This window comes from Epinephelus lanceolatus, chromosome 19 (genome assembly GCF_041903045.1).
Source record: "Epinephelus lanceolatus isolate andai-2023 chromosome 19, ASM4190304v1, whole genome shotgun sequence".
NCBI lineage: Eukaryota > Metazoa > Chordata > Actinopteri > Perciformes > Serranidae > Epinephelus > Epinephelus lanceolatus.
The window spans coordinates 33,725,458-33,748,052 of NC_135752.1; the positions used below are offsets into that span (position 1 = coordinate 33,725,458).

General features: G+C 42.2%; 1 protein-coding gene across 1 annotated transcript in view; it reads right to left on the reverse strand.

Annotated features, from left to right (window-relative positions):
• Nucleotides 1-22,595, reverse strand: part of cntfr (ciliary neurotrophic factor receptor) — a 357,541-nt gene that overhangs the window by 138,509 nt on the left and 196,437 nt on the right. The window contains exon 4 of the mRNA XM_033647215.2: nt 20,651-20,884. Coding sequence (XP_033503106.1) covers nt 20,651-20,884 — 234 coding nt within the window. The remainder of the gene's footprint in view (nt 1-20,650; nt 20,885-22,595) is intronic.

The following is a 22,595-nucleotide window of genomic DNA, read 5'->3' on the forward strand; positions in this document are numbered from 1 at the left end:
TTCCTACGGAGATCAAACTCTCAAACTGGGCAGTGCCAATCAAATATAAATCAAGATTCTGTTATTGCATTGCCTATTTCTTGCCTCTAATGCTTTTGGAAACATGTTTTACTGTACTGTTTAGCTGTAAAATGAGAGCTTGCATCTATCCATCCATACATTTTCAACCGCTTATCCAAAGCTGGGTTGCAGGGGCAACAGGCTGAGCAAGGTATTCCAGATGCCCCTCTTTGCAGCAATGCTTTCCAGCTCCTCCTAGGGGATTCCGAGTTGTTCTCAAGCCAGACGAGATACGTAATCCCTCCAGCGTGTTTCCGGTCTGCCACGGGGCCTCCTGCTAGTGGGCAACAGTCATGCCAAAACCAAGCACCACCCACCAGCCACGGTAAGCCAGACGGTTTGGGCACACTTTCAGTTTGTTTGCAGGATATAGCGTATCTCCACTATTAGTCTCCACCACATGTTGTTCAATCAAAGAGCATTCATGCCTTTAAGTAGTATCACAGTTACGAAGACACAGACGTTAGCTAACACCACCTGCCTCTGATCGGCTCTACGAATGTGTTCTTCACTCAGAACAGGAAATGGAGTCACCTTGCCTGTGTCATGACAGATCATTTCATGGTGGACGGATGCAAACTAAAACAACATCCGAACTAGAAAATATTTATGTTAAATACTGGAAGCATGTGGCATTGTACAAGGATGAATCGTGCAAGGTGTAAAGTGAATCAGACCAAATGTCATCACATGTTGCAGGAAACAGTGACTGTACTTCCTCATTAGTTAACATCACTTACAGGTTAAGTGTGAATGCTTTTCTTCCTGCTCCTTTAGCATGCTAAAGAATAAATTGCAGGCTCTCAATTGCATCTTTGATTGGTGACAAAGACTTTGGGGTAACAGAGAGAAAGCATTCTGTCTAAATTCAAACTGACAAGATTACTGGGGATGTATTACTGATCGTGTTTCATCATAACAATGTGCTGTTTTTTTGCCACTTATGGTTCATCACTCACTTCAACGCGAGGGGAGGAAGTGCGACTGTTTTGTCCCTATTTGAATCAGCGTACAGGTTGAAGAATGCATCTGAATCTGTAACTTAACTGCCTATTGAACACTTGGATCTGAACGGAAAACTCACCCAAGGGCTTATATTACCCGCGCTGAATGAAGCCAATTGAAACGCTAACTGAATGCGCTTCACGTTCAAATCAAAGACAGAAAAAAAAAATGAATGTTTTGCAGTTGCTGAAGGGTTGAGTCAGTCAAAGCTACAAAGATTTCACCTCACAGCAGCACAGCATTTGATCAGATTCTGTGTGATTTGCCCTCCCAAATACTTGCGTGTTCTTGAAAGCTAACGAGGGAAATTTAGGCACATGAGATGAGCAGGTAACGCTACGTAATGTGAGGAAGAAAACACACTGAGGGGATAAATGATGTTGGCTGCTGATGCCTGGATTAAAAAAAAAAAAAACAGTGTCTGAAGTTGAGAAAGAAAGAAACACAGTATGATAGAGGCAGAGCAAAGGAAAGGATGGAAAGAGGAAGTAAGCGTCTGCGCACACACACATATACACGTCTTTAGATGTACAACTCAAAATGTGCCAAAAACAGCCGGGTTCCCACTTTCCCAAACTGTAAAATAGATAATTAGACTTGTTATGAGCGTGTTTAACGCATGTGTGTCTATGTGCTTGTCTGTGTGTGTGTGTGCTGACTGAAGCAAAGCCTGCAAAAATAACTAGCAAGCTTGAGCTTCTATTGCAGCACACACTCGCACTACACACACACAGCACCAATACAGCCCACATTCTTGTCCAGCCAAGACCAACATCTCAGTGTTTTTCCACAATAAGAGCGGCTCATTCGACACAGGAGCTATGTTTGTGCGAGACTCCTTTCATCCGCCCACCGCAACATGTGTGTGTCTGTGTGTGTGTGTGCGCAAGTATGCGTGTGTCTGAACATCCAGAAGGCAGTGTTTGTTTATCCTAAACACAAGCGGAGTTTCTACTTCCCATATCCCTCTCTTTCACGTCATACCTCTCTCAGCTCCATATTTTATGTTATGAAGCCTTTCTGTTAGGTATATTCCCATAGAGCTTCAAAGATGAATTGTTTCATCCTCATTTTAGTGCCGGTCGCGATACTTTTTTAAGCCTCACGGTCTTATAAACATATCTTTACACTGCAACTGTCAAGTGAACGACACTACTGCCTTCTGCTGTATCTCTTCTCGTCTTTCTCTATCTCTCTGTCGCTGTCTGTGCTTGTCTTTTCCCATGTTGTCATGTTCTGTGGGTATATCCATCCTCTGGGACCGTCACATTTAGCCACAGAGCAGGCTCACAGCTGCCTGGTCTCCAGAGAATGGACCAACAAGCTGGTGTAAGTGAGACATCTCCAGGAGAAGTCTTAGTGCTTGGGCTCTTACAGAAAACAATAATCCTTGATTTATCAGAGACAAATACAGAACACACTGCCATTACTGCTGGTACAGCTACCGTACCTGTGAAACTGCTTCCAATGCCACTAAGACTTCTGGTGTCACTTACCATTTCAAGTGGGGTAACAATTGCCACTTATAGTGCTGTTGTATTGCTGAATATGGCTCAAGCTTCCAGCTCCAGGGCTGAATAATAAGCAGTTCCCATTGACAACCAGGTTAGAATAACTTTACAGCAGTAATAAACATGTTTACAGCCTGGTACAAAAAATAGTTGCGGTCTCTAAAGCTAATTTCCAAGATTATGACAGCTGTACACGGGGTAATTTTTTATATAACTCACTCGCTTGAATGTCATTAAGGCTTTAAGTTGTTTATAATTAAGGGTATGGCTGCTTTGAGTGACAGATGAATGCTGTTCATTGACACGTTGCTACCACAGCAACAATGTTAGTAGGGTAACATACAACCTACCACCATGGTACAACCAAAGATTCAAGGTGTAAAGGTGTAGCCAAAACTGTCGCTGTTTCACTGTGATTTCGGTTCGTGAACATTTATTGTAACACTTTGGTTGCCTAAAATGAACAATAAGTCAAGGGTTTCTTGCTCAACCAACCTACAAAAAGTTTGGATAGAGGGATTTGTAGTAATCGGCAAAAATTTGCTTTTTGTTGCCTAAAAAAAGTTAAGTTCAGTGTTTGGTTGTACCAGAACACCCTCTAAAAAGTTAGATGTTCAGTTTTCCTGAAGAGTACATTTTGTTTGAACAGCCCAGTTTCACTCTGAAGTCGTTGAATACCGGCGCTTGGGCTGCTGGTCCTTTCACATCGGCACGAAACGTGGCTGATTGCCGTTATTCTGTAATGGCGCCCAACAGTGTCAGACGCCGCGAGACAGCAATTTAAGTCAAGGGGGTGAAAGTCCAAGTAGGGCAGGTAGGAGGGGTGGTGGATGGGTCTAACGATGACAGACTTTCACTCGGGTGGCCGGTGTTTGCTTACTGTATGAATGCAAAGCCAATCCTAAACCATGGGTTTTTGCTGCCTGACCCACCCAACCTGTGTGTGTGTGTTGGGTAAAAGTAACCACGTGCGTTTGTTGTTGAATGAAAAAAATGTCAATTTGTGGTGTTGTACCAATGTAGTGCCTTTATTTTGAAAGAGACTGCATGGAAACTGTACATTTCCTGCGAAAATGTATGTATGCATGTAACGGGCACAAGTTGACATAGCATCCCAAAACATCCAACAACCAACGAACCCAGGGTACCTTGCACATCATATTTCGACATGGAAAGTCCATGCCCAAATATGTGAAGATGCTTGGAGTGAGAATGTGTTGGTTTTAATGGTTTTCAGCCTGTTTTTTTTGCTGACAGTTAACCTTAGCTGTAAATACACTGTGCTAACCAAGCTAGCAGCTAGCGTTAGGGTTAGCTCCACCCTCTCGTCCAAATATGGTCACTTATAGCTTCAAAAATCAAAGATGGTGACCGTCAAAATGCCAGAATCTATGCTTTTAAATAAGAGTCCGCAAACCACTGAGTGATGTCATGACGGCTACCTCCACTATCTTTATACAGACTATGAATTGACGAGAGCTGCTTCACAGATACTACAACATGTGCTGATTCTGTTACTGCTTCTAATCCTAATTTATATGCTAAGTATACATATATGTACCGTGCATGAAGCAAGAACAGTTGAGGTGGGTACATACACACAGATGCCAGTTTATTAGGTACACATAGCTAAAACTAAAGCAGTCTAATGAAACAGTCCTGCAGTTAATCTCCCTTTATGACGGTTATAAAAATATATATTTTGTTCCAATAAAGACTTTGTTTAGGCAGAGCATGAGCCTTTTCTTGGAGTCAAAAGAAACGCCTGTCTTTGTTCCTATAGAGGCTAGGTGCAGCAGAATACATTCTTGGAGCACATCTGAAAGCGCTAGCAGTCTGCCTGTATATTATCATCAGCTTAATAAGTCAGTGAGTGAATGAGAAACAATCTCCTCCGGAAGCGCAGATTAGTTTGCTGCATCATATACTGCAGAAAAGCCTGAACAGACTAAATGGAGAAGTCACTTTTGTTCTGAAGCGTGAAATTATGTTAGAGCCTACTCCATTACACACACATATAAGGATATACAGGAAAGACATTATATGGCGAGCATGCACACACTTACAGATATGCATGCGATATATATGCATGTTGGATTTGACATATGCACCCACACATTTGGTTCTCTGCTCTCTTGCACACATCGAAACATTTATTTCCTTCCTCACTTTTTCATTTGTGTTTTTCTTCATTTCTTTCTATCCACTGACATACACACATTGCCTCTCTTTGTCAAACCCCCCACACACACCTCACACGCACCACAGGTTTGTTACACTCCTTTTACATAAACAGGCTCTCAGATATGCATAAAGGGATGCTTACTAATTTGCTTAATTGTCTATTACAGAGCTGTAAAGTAGCAATAGAAATGTACAGTGAAGCTTAGGTTGTGCGTACCATTTTGTATGGAAACCATGGAAACATCTCTGCATGAATGATGCAGTATTATATGTGAAACCTGCCAATGGCTGAGGTCGAACTTAAACTTTTATAATGCTGATATGTGACAATCTATTTTTGATGAGCTCCCCTGACATGTGACACAGAATATAGAAGTAGTTTCAGGGGACGAGGTTATTGAAAGTCACACTTTCGCTGTTTCAGACATAAACCTGGCTTTCTCTTTATTTTCCATAATACTGGTTGAATCTAACGCCTCAACCAGTTATTTGTTTACCAAATGGTTTTACTCAAGTTAGTATGTTGCCCTTGCAGTTTTGTATGTATTATTTTAGCGATTAGAATCCTTCACCAAAAGCACTTTTTTAGTTGGCAGCACATTTAAACAGTTGCCTAAAGAAGACAACGCTGAAGGTGTAGCAAAGAAAGTAAGACAAAAATTGAACATTTAGGCAATTCATTCTTCTTTTGCTTACCTGGTTATTCAAACATTGTGTATTTTATTGTTGTGTTTTTCATCTATAAAGCACTTTGTAACATTGGTTTTAATTTCCTACACAAATAAACTTTAGTTGTATCTTTTATTTTTTTTTCCTTTGGGCACTTTTTCGCATTTTTGAGGGGGTAAAATAACTCAAAAACTCATGAAACTTGGCACACTCAGCAGAATTGGTGAAACAATTTCATATTTTATGGCTCAGTAGTGCCACTACAAAATTTGGACAAAGCAGCCCCCAAAGCTGGTTTCACCTATATGTATGAAACTTGGTAAGCACAAGTAACATCCCAAGATGTACAAAAAAGTCTCTTGGAGCCATACCCTAAACCCAACAAGAAGTCAGCCATTTTGATTTTACTGTACAACTTTGACGCATTTTTGGCTATTTCCAACTTTAATGAACTCCTCCTACAGATTTAATACAGTCAACTTCAAATTTTGTTTGTACCATCTAAAGACCATTGACAAAGCCCACTACTGACAACAGAAAATGACATGTTTTATTCTTTCATTTCCTTTTGCTAGCAAGTTGACCAAATCAACCTCAAATTTGCAGAGAGAGCTCTTTAGACCTTGACCAGTATGGCAGTGTGAGTGTGAGTGTGAGTATTGCGAGAGTCGGGACGCTGAGGCAAGATTGAACATGGCGACCTACTGCTGAGATACACACCAACAATAAGATGAACTAAAAGGAACAAAACTACACTTCTGGCCAGATCCCAACCACAGCACACCTTCTACAGCCAGTCAGAAGTAAAATGACCTTACAGTGGTTGATTGAATGGGCCTTGAGGTACTCATCAACCACTATTACTAGGGATGCACCGATCCAATATCTGGATCAAATATCGGCCCTGATATCATCAAAATAGATGGATCGGATATCGGAAAATGCAACGTATACCTGAGGCGATCCTTTCCCTTTAAATCTATTGCGACGCAAGCTACGTCATACGTCATGTGGCAAAGGAGAGAATCTGCTGTGTGGAGGTATTTCACACTATTTCAACTGCTGTTGCACAATTGTTTATTTTTATAAAAAATAAATAGTTCATCATTGCATTAATCGGTTTCATCTTGTTTCATTTGATCTTAGAAAAGAACTGTGTAGTCATCAATGCCCGATGCCTCTAGTCTTTTCTGTTCTACATGTAAAGGTATATAGCTTTTTAGCCACAGCATCGGGATCGAGATCAACACTGAAAATGTTGGATCAGTGCATCTCTAACTATTACCACCGGCAAAACAACATGGACCAGGACCCGAACTCAGACACCTCCCTCAAATGGAAAAAAAAAGAACTCTTCAACGGACATGGACGACCTCAGGACCATCGAAATAAAGGTAAGTCTACTGGCCAGCATGAACCAAAAGCTTGATCTCCTAGTTTCAGACACTGGGAGGATCCAACCGGGTAGGGCTGTAGCTGGATCCCTTTGATAACTGGTCACGTCAAATATATATATTTTCATTTCTCATATACTGGGAGTGGTGATCACGGTTGAATATGGTCAGAAACTGCCTCAGACAGAAGTGAAGTTACAATACTCTCTGAGATCAGTCGACGTGTCTGTGTATGCATTCCACTTGACAACCCAGAATGATGAAGATAATGTTTGTAGCACTGAAGAGTTTCTACTTCTGTGCTTTGACAACAAGCTTTTGTCGAGTTTTGGTCTGTGGTTTGGGATGTTTTAAAACTGAAAGGATGTGCCAGGGCTGGCTGAAGAAGGTCAGCAGGAGGGGACAGTTTTACCTCTCAAAACATTTGACATTTGAATCTTTTTTTTGCGGGCACACACACACACACACACACACACACACGCTACCGATGCGCATGTTTTCATGGATATCTGACCATTCCTCAGTTGCTTGACGTCAGTGGAGCAAACTGCTCAACCTCACTGCTGGACACAGAGCCAGGGGGAATACTTTCTGGTCAACGTCCCTATTTTTCTCTCTCCCTCTCTCACACACACACACACACACAAGATCGTAAAAGGGCCGAGACAGCCCAGAAATTTCTATTTCACTGGACACTAATCAAGAGGGAACAGGCCTTTACCTTCTTGGCACATGCACAAAACACACAGTGACAGCCACGCAGACACACACATACACACAAAAATGCAGCTGCGAGTCTTGGCATAAACAAAGATGCGCATGCACACCCACAAAGGCAGAGTGACAAATTAATATGAAGCATACAAAAAGGCACCGGCAGCAACACCTACATGGACAACCCACAAACACACACACACACGAGGTACAGACATTCTGTTTCGCTGCATATCAACTGTGGGAAAGCGGAGCGAACAGAGGAGACAAGATAATAATACAGTCAGTCAGTTTATTCCACTACCTCTAGATGGGTAATTAGAGTGAGAAAGGGAGAGATATACAGGACAAAAAGCAATGCAGAGATGGAGAGGGAAAACACAATGAGCCATGACTCACTCCAATTTACACATAATCCTTTTTTTTAATCAAGAGTTTGACGAAAATGCACTATTTGAATCACAGATATCATTCACAGACCTGAGGACCATTTTCAACCTGATAATGCCATGATCAGCCATCTATGAAAATCTGGAAAGGGTGCAGAGATATGTCAGGAAGATAAGGACAGAGGAGAGCAACATCGTGGTGCACCATAGAGACAAGAGGGATGATGCGGAGGGAGAGTAAGAAAAGGGCTAAGGGACGGGTCAAGTGTGATTGGACAGACGGAGGGAGGAGGAAGGTGTGGGATTAGCAAAAGGAAGCAGAGAACAAGAAGGTTTAGGACAGCAAAAGCACGCCCATCTCACACTGCCAATTACCAGACATGCTTCCTCGGTTTTGTTTCATGCAGAGCATTTGAGTGGAACGGAGCTGGAGCATTGCAAATTTAATTGGAGCAAGGAGCAGCATTTTAGAAGACTAAAAGTGATGCTCCAGCTGCTCAAGTCCAGCCGTTAAAGTTTGCTCCAATTGGCTTTAATGCCACCGAAAAACAAAAGCATGAGCCTCGTGTTTTTGACACGGATGTGTGCCTTTCCCAGAATGCTCCAGTTTGACTAAGTCTTAACTCCGGTCTTGTGTGGCGACCATATCTGCATAGATTACACCATTTTTTACCATTAACCCAAATGTAGTTGCTGTGTCTTGTCCTCTTTTGTTTTGAACACTCGTTACTGCATGGTCATGTTTTGAAAATAAAAGGCTTCATAACTTTCCAGCAGCACAGCATCTATTTCACTTTTTCTCATCACCGCATGCACAATTTCATTTTTTGCTAAATCCTCCCAAAGATCCTGAATCCTGCTTTCTACCTGCACTATTTCCTGTGTTAGGCTCCCGTTCCTTAAACTAAGCTCCTCTGTCTCTAGCTGTGCTTTATCTAACTTAGTCTCCCTCCACTTCAGCTCCTTCCCGGGGAGACTTTCACTGCGCCTAGCCAACTTGATCTACGGGACCCTGTTATGAACTCCAGCTTCTTACTGCTTTGCATTTTCAGCTTTTTCTCCTTCCTCTAACCTGTCTGCGTTTAGGCATGAACTCTTTCTGTACCCTGTTTTAATGCTATATCACCAATCAGAACCACAGCCATGTCACCCACAACCATCAACCACTTAAAAGTGTATTTGCTTTTGTTGAACTGGCAAAACATACACTCACTGAAAAAATATTCAAAATGCCTTGTTGATGCCAGAGGTCAGAGGAGAATGGCCAGACTGGTTCAAGATGATAGAAAGGCAACAGGAAGTCAAAGAACCACTGGTTACAACCAAGGTCTGCAGAAGACCATCTCTGAAGCAACAACACCTTGTCCAACCTTGAAGCAGATGGGCTACAGCAGCAGAAGACCACACCAGGTGCCACTCCTGTCAGTTAGGTGTCATGGATCCATCCTGCCTTGTATCAACGGTTCAGGCTGCTGCTGGTGGTGTAATGGTGTGGGGGAGATTTTCTTAGTACCAACTGAGCATGGTTTAAACACCACAGCCTACCTGAGTATTGTTGCTGACCGTGTCCATCCCTTTATGACCACAGTGTACCCATCTTCTGATGGCTACTTCCAGCAGGATAACGCACCATGTCACAAAGCTCACATCATCTCAAACATGACAATGAGCTCACTGTACTCCAATGGCCTCCACAGTCACCAGATCTCAGTCCAATAGAGCACCTTTGGGATGTGGTGGAACGGGAGATTCACATCATGGATGTGCAGCCGACAAATCTGCAGCAACTGTGTGATGTCATCATGTCAATATGGACCAAAATCTGTGAGGAATGTTTCCAGCACCTTGTTGAATCTATGACACCAAGAATTAAGGCAGTTCTGAAGGCAAAAGATCGAACCTGGTACTAGCAAGGTGTACCTAATAAAGTGGCTGGTGAGTGCATATACACAGATGTCCCTCTTATCTTAAAATCTGCTGAGATGTACCTCTGAGGGAATTCTTCAATCTACCTCAATAGCCCAGAATGCAATGCAGCCATAAGGAATCACTGACTGATTAGAATTCAGTAGTCTGTGTTTATCTTCACTGTCGATGGACATTGCAGCCAAACAATACACAGGAACATACGTGATATCCAGTGAGGACCGCAGGAGCACCCTAGATTGTGATGTCGCAGTGTGAGACTTTCACTTGAAGCTTACATATACCAAAGTACAGAGAGAAAGATGGCAAGAAGAGGGGAAAAGTAATGGGTGATATGGGATGGACTAGAGGGCGGTATAAGAGGATTAGTGGAGGAGAAAGAAAAGAAATGGAATGAGATAGAAACCAAGGGATCGGGCCAGAATTTTAAGATATGAGGAGGGAAAAAGTAGTAGCAGTCAGGGGAAAAACTGATACATGGGTGAGAGTGATGGATGAACAGAGTTGTGGAGAGAGAAATTGAATTTTTTTAAAAAGAATACTGGACTTGAGTTTAGAGAAAAGACTATCTTGGCTGGGCTTCAATGCCTTTGAAACTCTACTTTGGATCAACTTTAATGTGTGTACAGGTGCTTCTTTATATTGTATCTACAGAAAACATGAATTATAATGTGAATGTATATATAATATAATGTACCTAATATTGAGAGCAAAAATTCTGAGTATTTTTCTGAGGCCTTTTAATGCTGCCAAGGATTTTTTGCCACACCATCTCTCATTGACACAGCAACATCGAGAGAGAGGGAAAGGGAAAACAATCTGTCTTGCCAGATTACTCCTGATACCCAACGGATACAAAGAGGCCAAAGCACACAATGACTTTTTTTTTTTTTTTTTTTTTTTAATATGTTTGAGTTTCCCTCATGGCTACCCATTGACTTCTTAAAGCGGGCCCATTTTCCCATTTGTTATGGTTGTCTGCTACAATAAAGTGATGGGAGTTGCTGTTGTCCTGCAAAACAGAGCAAAAAAACAGAGAGGGTAGAAACTGGGGGATGTAGAGCAGAACAAAAGAGGAGAAACAGAAAGATGCAGTAACATTGATGCTTAGGATGAATATTCAGATGTTTTGCACAACACCTAAGATACAGATCCCACTCCCATGTGAAGGCACATGGGAGAAGGAATTCACCAAGGGAAATCAGTAGGGTCCCACTGCAGAGCTCAGTGCTTGGGCTCACCTCAAGCACTGGGGCCGATCTCCATTTCCAGGACCCATAAATAACATTTCCATGCCACTGTATTATATTGTGCAGTGCTGTATTGCACTTATCATTTATAAATACAGTAGCCTAATGATCCCATATCTAATACACTGTAACACATCGATGCCACTGTATAAGTGGGTCTAACGCTTATCCTGTTAGGGGTCATGGGGGGCTGGAGCCTATCCCAGCTGACATTGGGTGACAGGCAGGGTGGGGGCGAGGGTACCCCCTGGACAGGTCACCAGACTATCACAGGGCTGACACATAGAGACGGACAACCTGCATGTCTTTGGACTGTGGGAGGAAGCTGGAGTAGATCTGAATTTTTGAATGCAGGATACAAGGATTTTATGAATATCAGATTTGTTCATTCTTGGAGAAATTTGGATTTTTGAATACTATTGACGAATCTGGTTCTTTGAGTGAAATGGTCCTGCCAAAATGGCTCCGGAGATCCAATTGAAAATCAGTCCACTGCAGCTGGACCCTTCTCAGGTTTATCAATTTTCCTATTTATTAAAAAAAATTGTGTTTTTTATCTTATTTATCAAGTTGTTACTGAGCACAAAACTGGACAACCAAGTTGCACTGCGGCTCAAGTTACGCTTGGCATTAAAATTCTCATCCAGTCTTCCTGACAAACAGTTCAGTTTATGCTTTATTGATTCCTGCAGGAAAGTCCTACTTTCTCTTTAAGAGTCAAAGGTCAGCTGCAGTATTATTCCACTGAAGCGGCAGAAAGTCCTAGTCTTGCTCAAGGACACTTGGAAGTGCTGCAAACTTGGGCAAAACCCTAAAACACAATTATTTTTTACCCTGCACATCGATGTTTTGACAGACCTCTCTTTCCATTGGATTAAAGTGGCACAATCAGCACCAAAAACTAGAGACATGGTTCCACCTGGCTTTCATCAAGATTTACTTTCATGGTTATTTGAGATTGAAGCTATAACCTGTATTTGTCAATCCTCCAGGTCTTACCTTCCGAACCTGCATTCGAGTTTAAGACTTCAAAACACTCATTTCACAACATTTCAGCAGAGTGTGCTGCCTCCCCTGCTGACAGCAATAAGACCCCAGAGACCGGCTGAGGTTGACAAACTGTTGAATTAAATTCTAAGGCCGTGTAAATCCTCTATGCAGGTGTTTTCTATTTATCATGATTGGCTGAGTAGTGGGACAAACATGGCGAGTAATTAAAATGGAAGCTGAGTAGCTCTGGCGGTGCCCTTACATGTGGGGGGCAAATACTTCCTGGTTTAACCAGGAAGTCCCAGAGGAGATGGAGCTCGACGTGTTCACCCTCCTCCATAGCGATCTGTCTGCGAGGAGACAAGACAATTCCATTACCCAGCGATGTAGCACGGGCCCCCTGAGTGAGTGAGTGAGTGAGTGAGTGAGTGAGTGAGTGTGGTGTGTGTGTGGGGATACACACAAAAACAAGCTGCCCACGGAAAGGAAATAGATACCAATTGGTGTGTCTGTGTGTGTGTGGAAATAAGTTGCCTGAGGGTAAGAGATGCACATCAATCTAACAAGAGAACTCACTCCTTCTTCAGCTTATCCTCAGTGAGGCTGAAGGCAGCCAATCAGTGTGTGTGTGTGTGTGTGTACGTGCATGTGTTTGTGGTGTTTCATAGGCTAGGTTTGGGGTAAACATTTAATTTAACCAACTGGGAAAGAAAGCTTTGTCTAACTGCAAACTTAGTGTGCCCACTTTAATTTTGCTTAATATTTTTTCCTTGGATTAGGTAGATATTAGATAAGGGTAAAGGACTAGTTCTAATTAAATATAGGGCAAGGCTCCAGAAAGTGAACATTCATCACTGCAATGGTACCAATGGCAAATACAAGAACTTTGCTGAGATAAAATACTCTAAACCCGGCACTATCTGCTCAAGGATAACATTAACAAAATTACAAGTCAAACCAGACTTTTGATTATTGCTTTGGTACTTGACAGTTTTTAATGCTCTGTGTTAAAAATCCAATCACCCAAAACACCCCGAGATACTGAAGGGACTGATACCATGAGTACTAGACTCACAGCCTCTCTTATTTGCTAGTATGAAAGAGCAAGACAGAAACTGAAAGACTGAAGAAGGTTTAAGGAAAGACAAAGAGTAGATCTTGTTGCATTCGTGACCTTCTGTGAGCTTTCCCCTTTCCTATGGGTTTCCAGAACTAACCACATGCGTACAAACACACCTTAACAAAAGCCAAATGGACTTGGCCTCGTAATCCAACCCACAGCCACAACACTGGCGGCTAAGACTTCTGTTATCGCCTGTAGCGCTAAGAAGAAAAAAGTCCACACCGCACCAGAGTTTACATAATGGCACCACTGTGATCTGAGAGCGGCTCAGACTGGATTTGTTTACGAGAATGAGTTAGTGCCAAACCTAGAGGAAGAACCCCGTATTTTCTTGTGTGATGATTTATGGTATAAATTCATTACTAAGCAGATGCCATTCTTGCTCACAATATAAATGTTTTTCTTCATTACAGATGCTGACAATCTTGTCATTACCATGATGGGAGTACTTCATCTGGAGTGCCCTTTTTGTTCTGTGATTTATCCATCAAGATTTTTTTGGGGAAAAAAGAGTATTTGTTCTTGCTTAGCGTCAGCTGGCAGGCTGAGTGACTGGCTAATGGGCTCTTAAGATGGGGAGTGATCAGGGACAGAGCTTTTAGATATGCATGGCCTGATTTGTTTGGGTTGCCATTGTGATCACAGCTCAAGTCCATCTATCTATATTAGTCCACCTACCTACCTATCCACCTACCTCCCTTGCTACCTAGCAACCTATTTATCTACCTATCTGCCTATCTATCTATGTACCTATCTCCCTGTATCCACCTGCCTATCTACCTACCTACCTACCTACCTATCTATCTACCTATCTGCCTATTTATTTACCAATATATGAACCCACCTATCTACCTATCTCCCTATATCCACCCAACCACCTATCTACCTACCTATCCATCTTTTAATCTACCTGTTTATCTCCCTACCTATCAAGCTACCTATTTATCTACCTAGCTACCTTGCTACCTATTTATCTTCCTATCTGCCTATCTATTTACAATATATGGACCTACCTATCTACCCCTATGTCCAGCTAATTACCTATCTACCTATTTATCTACCTATGTACCTACCTTGCTACCGATTTATCTGCCTATTTACCAAAATATCTATCTATCTATCTATCTATCTATCTATCTATCTATCTATCTATCTATCTATCTATATTCAGCTAACCACCTTCCTACCTACTTACCTACCTATCTTTTCATCTACCGATCTACCAATCTACCTACCTACCTACCTGCCTACCTAGCTACCTGGCTACCTACCTACCTATTTATCTACCTATCTGCCTATTTATTTACCAATATATGAACCCACCTATGTACCTATCTCCCTATATCCACCCAACTACCTATCTACCTACCTAGCTATCCATCTTTTAATCTACCTGTTTATCTCCCTACCTACCAAGCTACCTATTTATCTACCTGGCTACTTACCTACCTTGCTACCTATTTATCTTCCTATCTGCCTATCTATTTACAATATATGGACCTACCTATCTACCCCTATATCCAGCTAATTACCTATCTACCGATCTACCTTCCTACCTACCTATTTATCTACCCATCTGCCTATTCATTTACCGTTATATGGACCTACCTATCTATCTACCTATCTCCCTATATCCACCTAACCACCTATCTACCTACCTATTGTACCTACCTACCTGCCTTCCTACCTACATACCTATCTTTTAATATAAATGTTTACCTACCTATCTACCCATCCATCCGTCCATCTATCTCTCTATCTCCATCCACCCACCAGTCCATCCATCCATAAATTGCCAATGATGCCCTAACTCTTGTCTTGTAACAAACTTTTACGGGTGCAATAACTTCAGGTCTGCTAACTGACTGTTTCCTGGCAGCCTACGTGTCTTGCAGGCTGACCGTGTGACAGGTCACCGGGGTGACCGGCTGGATATATGACCCTCTGCAGGTGATGTTGTGTTAGCTGGGAGGCTGAATAACTGGCCGGGTGCAGCCCATGTTGTGGTGCTATAAATTGCCTAGCTGACAGCCATTCAGGACAGCAATAGATAGAAGAATGGACAAAGCCAGAAAAGGGCAGGAAAGCAATAACTTCCCTGTTGTGACAGCAAAGGAAAAGGATGTTGTATTTCACCAAAGAGCTTTCCAGTTTTATGACCTCTTACTTATTAAATCATAATGAACTTTCACTGTCCACGCTATTTCATTTTTCTTTATCAGTCTGTCACTTTCTATCTCTCTATCATTGTACACAACTTCTCTTTTGGAAGATAGCGTCTAAAGATGTCAGCGAGCACTGTGGTGCTGGAGTGTGCTTGTGTGTGTCTGCGTTAATGTGTGTGTCTCTGAGTGTTTGCTTACAGATGAGATAGGCATCTTTTTTTTAAACACCATAGGGCAATAACATCCTGCCATGTGTGTATCAGCTTAGCACACAAACGCACACACACAAGTACTCGCCTCTATCCATCAGCGTACACACACACACACACACACAGTTTGATGTTTTTGCATATTTCTGTACTTTCTGTACGTAACTGTAGCTTTGTATGTATCCAAAGTGACAGACAGAATATAAACACCCTATGCTGAAATAATGCAAAGAGAAACAGACATCACAGCGGCACTGGATTTTCACATAAAAACACGAGTCAACACGCACACAACTGCCGTCTCACCGTGCTGACATAATGTTGACACACTCCTGGAGAAAGATCACAAAAGCTCCATAAAAGTGGTGTGAAGGTGGAGCGAGCGCACATACACACAGACAGGCTCGGGGTCATGGTATGACGTCCTCTGTTCTTAATGCAAACCAGTGTAAACACCCAGCTAACAGATGCCGCCACAAACTAGAAGCCAAAACACAGAGGCAGAGAGAGGTGGAGGGGGGGAGAGGATGTATGAGAGGACTGAGAGGGTGAGATGGAAAGAACGGATTTAGGAAAGGATGAAAAAAGACTAAAACGCTGCAGATATTAAGAGGCAACAGACAAAGAGCAAGAAAGATGAGAAATAATCACGAAATCTGAGGTGAAGAGAGACAAAGGGGTGAAGGAGAAAAATGTAAAAAGGCATAGACAGATGGCTCTGCGCCGTTCTCCTGATAACACTTCTATCTGTGTAAAACATAACAAGCCCCCGGTGTAAGTAATAAACACTGCATAAAATCAAACTATCATCATGATGGTAATGACGACAAGTGTAGCTTGTCATGGTGTCGTTATCACTGTGTCTGCGCAACCCTTTAAAGTTTTAGGTGACAGTTAACATAATGAAAAAGCAGATAAAAATAGAGAGAAAGATGGAGAGAAAACAAGGAACAAAAGCACAGGAATAGCGGGAAACAGTGGGGTGTTGATGACAGATTTAAAAGAAAACAAAACTGCGAGACGAAAAGGAAAAGCGTGAGATGAGGATCTGAGTTTCTGTAGTTTGAATGTAGAATTAAAGTCGATGTTGCCTCCCGGCGTGTGCCTCGGACATGTCATAAAATCACCAACTGATATCAAGACAATTAAACTCACTGCCAGGCTCGACCGCTAAGGTGTTGTTCTTGCAAACTTGTAATTGACCCCTGATGAATACTTACACGGTGCAACTATCTCGCTCTGTCTCACACACACACTGCTGGAGACCACCAAAGTGCCATTATGATGCAGGAAATTACCACTGGCGAAAATACATACATGCACACACATGCAGTGGCTTGCACAAAGACATGGGCTACATACATGTCTTCATCGTTCTTTCTCACACTCATTCTGCTCTGTTTATGGATTGCATCATTCACCCCGCTGACATAATCTACCATAACATAAAACTCCCATTAATTCAGTATTATTTCAGCATCCAGTAATTCATCATAGCCGATATGATTAGCCAAACTGTCACACTCACATATAGTCTCATTCATCAAGCATTTGCATGGGAATGTTGCCTCAGCTTGGAACCGAGTCTCGATGGGTGGTGCGCTTGGCTTTAAAATTGCTTCTGTTGACAAGTAAGATGGGATCAAACAGGTGTGGTTTCCTGTTTAGCTGCCACCTTTTCACTTTGTCCCCACACTGCTTTGTTTTCCCACACTGACTCGACTTAAATGGGATCAAAGTCGTTCACCGAGGTAACATTTTGACTCTACCTGAGTCTACCTTTCTTTCAATCTACCTTACTCTGATTTAGACCCGAGGTGGATTTTATAGTATGAAAGTGTCAGAAATAAGAAATCTGGTAAGGGCTCATATTTTTCAATGCCATGGGAGTGATGAATTAAGGGTCCTCTACTGCAGTATATCAAAACGTGTCACTTTTGGCACCGTTTTGAAGTGGCCTGCCACGACTGATGCCAAAGATGGATCTAATTTCACCTGCTAGCCAGCTAGCAGCTGCAGCAGCATGATTCCTGAGGAAATTTAATTTAAAATGTTACCTCTTCCTTATGCTACCAACACAGACAAATAAAGCGGAATAGAAAGTAAACACTTATATGTGAGGAAATTCTGGCCGGCAGAGATAATGCAGAAGTGCATCCCTTTTTTTTTTTTTTCCTCTGCCACAAAAAGAAAACATGAATTCACTGTTGACAAGCGAATGTTTTTCTCAGACCTGTCATTTAAGAATAAACAGGCAGCCATCAATGACAGAGCATTAGTGTAGTGACAGATGTATTCAAACAGCCAAACCGATGGAGAGAGGAGGTGGTTCAGGCACAGATTAGAGGAGGGAGTTGTCACAATAAATTTAAGGTATTAGTGGATGTAAAATAAATAAAATTGAAAACACTCTCATGCTGGTTTTACATTAGATAAAGCCATACTGTTTACTTGAGGAAATACAGTGGAATCCTTTTAATACAGTACATGTTGTAATGTGCAGTGGTTCTCAACCAGGAGCCTGAGGACCCTCAAGGAGACTTTAGGGAGTTTCAGGGGTCCCCAGAAAAACGGGAATAGTTTATTTTCATTATTTACTTAATAAGATTCATAAGTATAGGTGTTTATGTACCCCAAAAACATTAACATGGTAAAAATTGAGCATAGCGTTAGTTCAGGCAGGACACAACGTCGAACTCATCTCACATCCCAGCTACATCAACTGATCTCAAGCAGCCCAATCAACTGATGGATCAGCTGATTGATGGAAGGGAGTCACCTGATAGATCACATGATTCCTTTCTATGCAACCAATTGGCATATCTCATTCAGGGTGCCCTATTTAAACTGCTCTGGCCTGCCTACTGTTGCTGCTTCCTCTGCAAGCTGCTTAGCAACCTGCCTCCACCCCAGCTCCTCCTTTTTATGCTGTGACTGACTTATTAATGCTGCTCTCCCTGCCTTAGGCTTTCCAGGTAGGTGCATGGAAGGGCAGGGAGGTTTGCTCTCTCTGCCTTAGACTTTCCTTGTTTGCACATGGAAGGGCAGAGAAGTGTGCTCTCTCTGCCTTAGGCTTTTCATGTAGGCGCATGGAAGAGGTTTTCTGCGTAGCCCCGAGGAAAAGCAGAGAGGCCCCAGAACAGAGCCATACAGCCAAATATAATACTGCAAATGGAAATAAAGTTTTCTTTCACTAAGGTGGCCCTGACTGAAGCACCTTTATTTTGACAAACTGCTAGACTGAGACTCATAGATGCATCAATGCCTAAGGTATACCTTAGGCATTGAGGCAGTATGCAACCTCAAAAGCAATGACTACAACCTGCCATAAAACGGAAAGACGATAAAGCAACTATGCACAGTTAATAAAGCCGGAAGTACCATGACATTTCCACCATAAACTGATGCCCAAACGTCCTTGGGGGAGGACACCCAGACCCTCCACTTAGTGTATGTCCCTCCCAAATGTTGAAAAAACCCATGCCCTTGGTCGTAAGAGTGACTATTCTGATAATAGGTTTCACTATCTCCCTAACTGTAGCTGACAGCTATACAATTCTGGTCTTGATCATATTTAACAACCTAATTTTTTCCAGAATGAAGTCCCTGAAGTTAAATCTTATCAATTTGGGGATCCTGGACACAAAAAAGTTTGAGAACCACTGTATAAACTGATGTTCACCTATTGTTCAGATAGCCATGCAGAATCAGGTGTTAAATCAATAATATCAGCGTGGAAACCTTTAAATAATGACCAAAAGGATTACACTCCCTCTGCACCTTTTGTTCATTTTGTTAAAAGCGTGCGGTTTAAAAAGTTAATCCTCACACGCATAAAGACATTTAGCTAAATACCATATTTAACAAAGGAGTTTTTATTCCAATTGTCCTCAAGACTCCTTGTCATTTACAAGTCTATCCTATCTCAACACCATTACTATGCACAGGCTCAGTGTATAAAACCTTCACTATCCGAATAATGGATCTCAAAGGAGGCCGTTGCCAACTCGCAGGCAAATGTGACGTGCCGTTAAATTGACACTCATTGGGCTTTTGTATGATTATTAAAATGCACAGCCATAACTGCAAAATGACCAAATGTCATTTTAACAGCTAATCATTAGAGCTTGACAGCTGGCGGCGTCTCCTACTGTAAGGGCTTATCAAGACTCATCACAGTTCAAGTTTTATATTCAGCCCTTCAGATGTTATAACTTACTATTAAAATTTGTCATTTAGCTACAGGGTGTCACTGTGCAAGCAACAAAAATACGCTCATGGCACAAAAATGTCACTTTTAAATATAAATAAATAAATATGAAAGAAAAAAATCAGATGAATAAATTTTGGAAAGCGAAAAAAAAGTGAGATGATTTAGGAAAATTATTGAAACTCATTGTATTATCATAAAATGTTATTACATCAGTTTTATGGAACTTTTCTGGTCATTTTTATTTCAAGAAGTCTCATTTTAATTTTATGATTCATGCATAATTCACGCTTTTTTTCATGATGTCCGACAGGTGTGTCGTCACCACCTTCTCACCTTTCAGCCAATCATTTGTCCCCTACCTCTTCAGACAGCAAGCTCAACAACTGCTACCAGATTTACCCAGTTAGCACCTATTTGATTGGTACAACAATATTCTAGAAGCACTCACAAGTCAGTGGCAAGCAGCCTGTTGCTCTGATCATGAGTGTACGCCCAGCAGGGCAGCCATTACAGAGCCATAACATAATCAATACATGTCCGTGGAGCTTGAAGTCACAACAGTTAATTGCAGCTGCAAGTCAAGTTCTATTTTTTGTGCATTGTTTTCGTCTTTGCTTTGCACATGCATGCCAGCTGAAATTCATAAAACTTCTCATTATTAATTCATGTGTTTCTTTTGGCGTTGTAATTGCATCACGGTCAATTGCACCACATATTTTTTTATCTCATTTCTATTCTGCTCTTCCCTTTCACTCTTTACTGCTGCAATGACCCACTTCCCCCTTTGGGATGATTAAAGATTCATCAATTTGAAATGATATTCGGCGGGCAATTGTCTGGCCACTTACTGCCGATGTGGAGGTAGATGGTGTCGCGCCTCTCCCCGTGAGGGTTCTGGAAGCAGCTGTAGAGTCCGTTGTGGCCCAGGTCGACTTCGGTCAGTATCAGTCTGGGACCCTCCAGACGGTGCTGGGCCTTCACGTCTGTCCCGTTCACCTTCCATGACACTGATGCATCGTTGTCCAGGGAGCCGCACTGCATGGTGACATCACTGCCCATTCGCTCATACTGGTTCCTAGCAACTGGAGGGAGACAGAGGCAGAGATGAAGTGTTAGTGATATCAATAACCTGTGACAAGTGATATATCTGCGCGGTTAAATCACTGCCCTTTGTGCAGACTGGGAACAAGCCTTTCTAATAAAATAAAAATCAGCACATTCAACAAGCAAAATATTGTGTGTGGGGACGATGCTGCTTATTCTGCTTGTCATACTAGATCCTAGCAACAAGATGAAGACAGGAACAAAGGTAGAATTTATTATTTGATAACTTTTTCAACTGATATATTAAAATGAATGTAGATAAATGGGATTATTATCATTTGGCTCATAGCTGAATTGAATATTTTTCAATCAAATGTGGGTATCTGATTGTTTTTTGCCGACACATCGCAGTATTTGAGCCACTGGACCAAGGTGTTTTTCTCACAGACATATTGCTGCATTTTCCAGCATTGTTTGAGGCACGAACCATTTCGAAAACCATTCTGAAATGGTTTTTAAAACAGTGACTATGAGCTCTGAAGCTATCAAGCTTCATGAAGAAAATGTAAAATATTAATTTTCTTGCTCCAGGACTGGCTTGTAATGGCAGGAGACACAGACCAAAGCAAAGGTAGAATTTATTACTTGCATGTTTCATACGCATCATGTGCACGTTTCAAAAGTGGTATCTGTGACACCATATCTGGGTGATTTTGCCAACACATCATGGCATTTGAGCCACTGGACCTAGATGTTTTTCTCACTGACACATTGCTGCATTTTCTAGTATGGTTCAAGCCCTGAACCTGGGTGTGCAAAGCCTTGCGCCTATAACCAAGCCCAGCAAAAAGTCTCTAGTGTTTTCCATCTTCGAAACTCAGAAGCTGCCAAACAACTGGACATCAGCTCAGACATGTCCCTAATCCAACATACCTGGGAGTGACTCTGGACAGGACACTGTCATTCAAGGAACACCTTAAAGGAGCGGCAGCAAAGGTGAAATCCAGAAATGACCTCCTCTGCAAACTTGCAGGTGCAAAATGGGGCCCAGCAGCCCCCACACTGCGCACCTCAGCTTTGATCCTGTCATACTCTGTAGCAGAATACTGTGCCCCTGTCTGGTCCAGGTCACCCCACACGCACCAACTTAACTCCACTATGCGAATCATAACTGGAACTATTCGTTCAACACCGCTCCCCTGGCTCCCTGTCCTATCTAACATACTCCCCCCCAACATCACACGAACTGAACTCACCTATAGGATGCTCCAAAAGGTCAAAGACTTCCCTCATTTACCAATCCACGCCGACATCTTCAACCCACCACCTGCTCGTCTCCGATCTAGACATCCAATTTGGAAGGACCCCCCACCCACTGACTTTGATGCCCTGTCTGCCTGGGTGTCTGAATGGGAATCCAAAGACATCCCAAACAAACATCTAGTGTCAACCAGTCTCTGGCACCAACCTCCCAAGGAGACAGTGGTCCACCTTGAACAGATTTAGGACTGGTCAAGGTCCCTGCTTGGCCAGCCTTCACAGATGGGGGAGCAGCTTGAGCCCAATGTGTGCTTGTGGAGAGGAGCAAACCATGGAGCATATTATTGAAGCCTGCCCTCTCCAAAGACTAAAAGGAGGTCTAGTCTCCCTCCACAATATAGATCAAGAGGCTAATGCTTGGCTTGAGAAATTTGCATTCGCTAAATAAACTGCAACATTTACAGCAGCCTTTGTGCCGCCAATTATGGG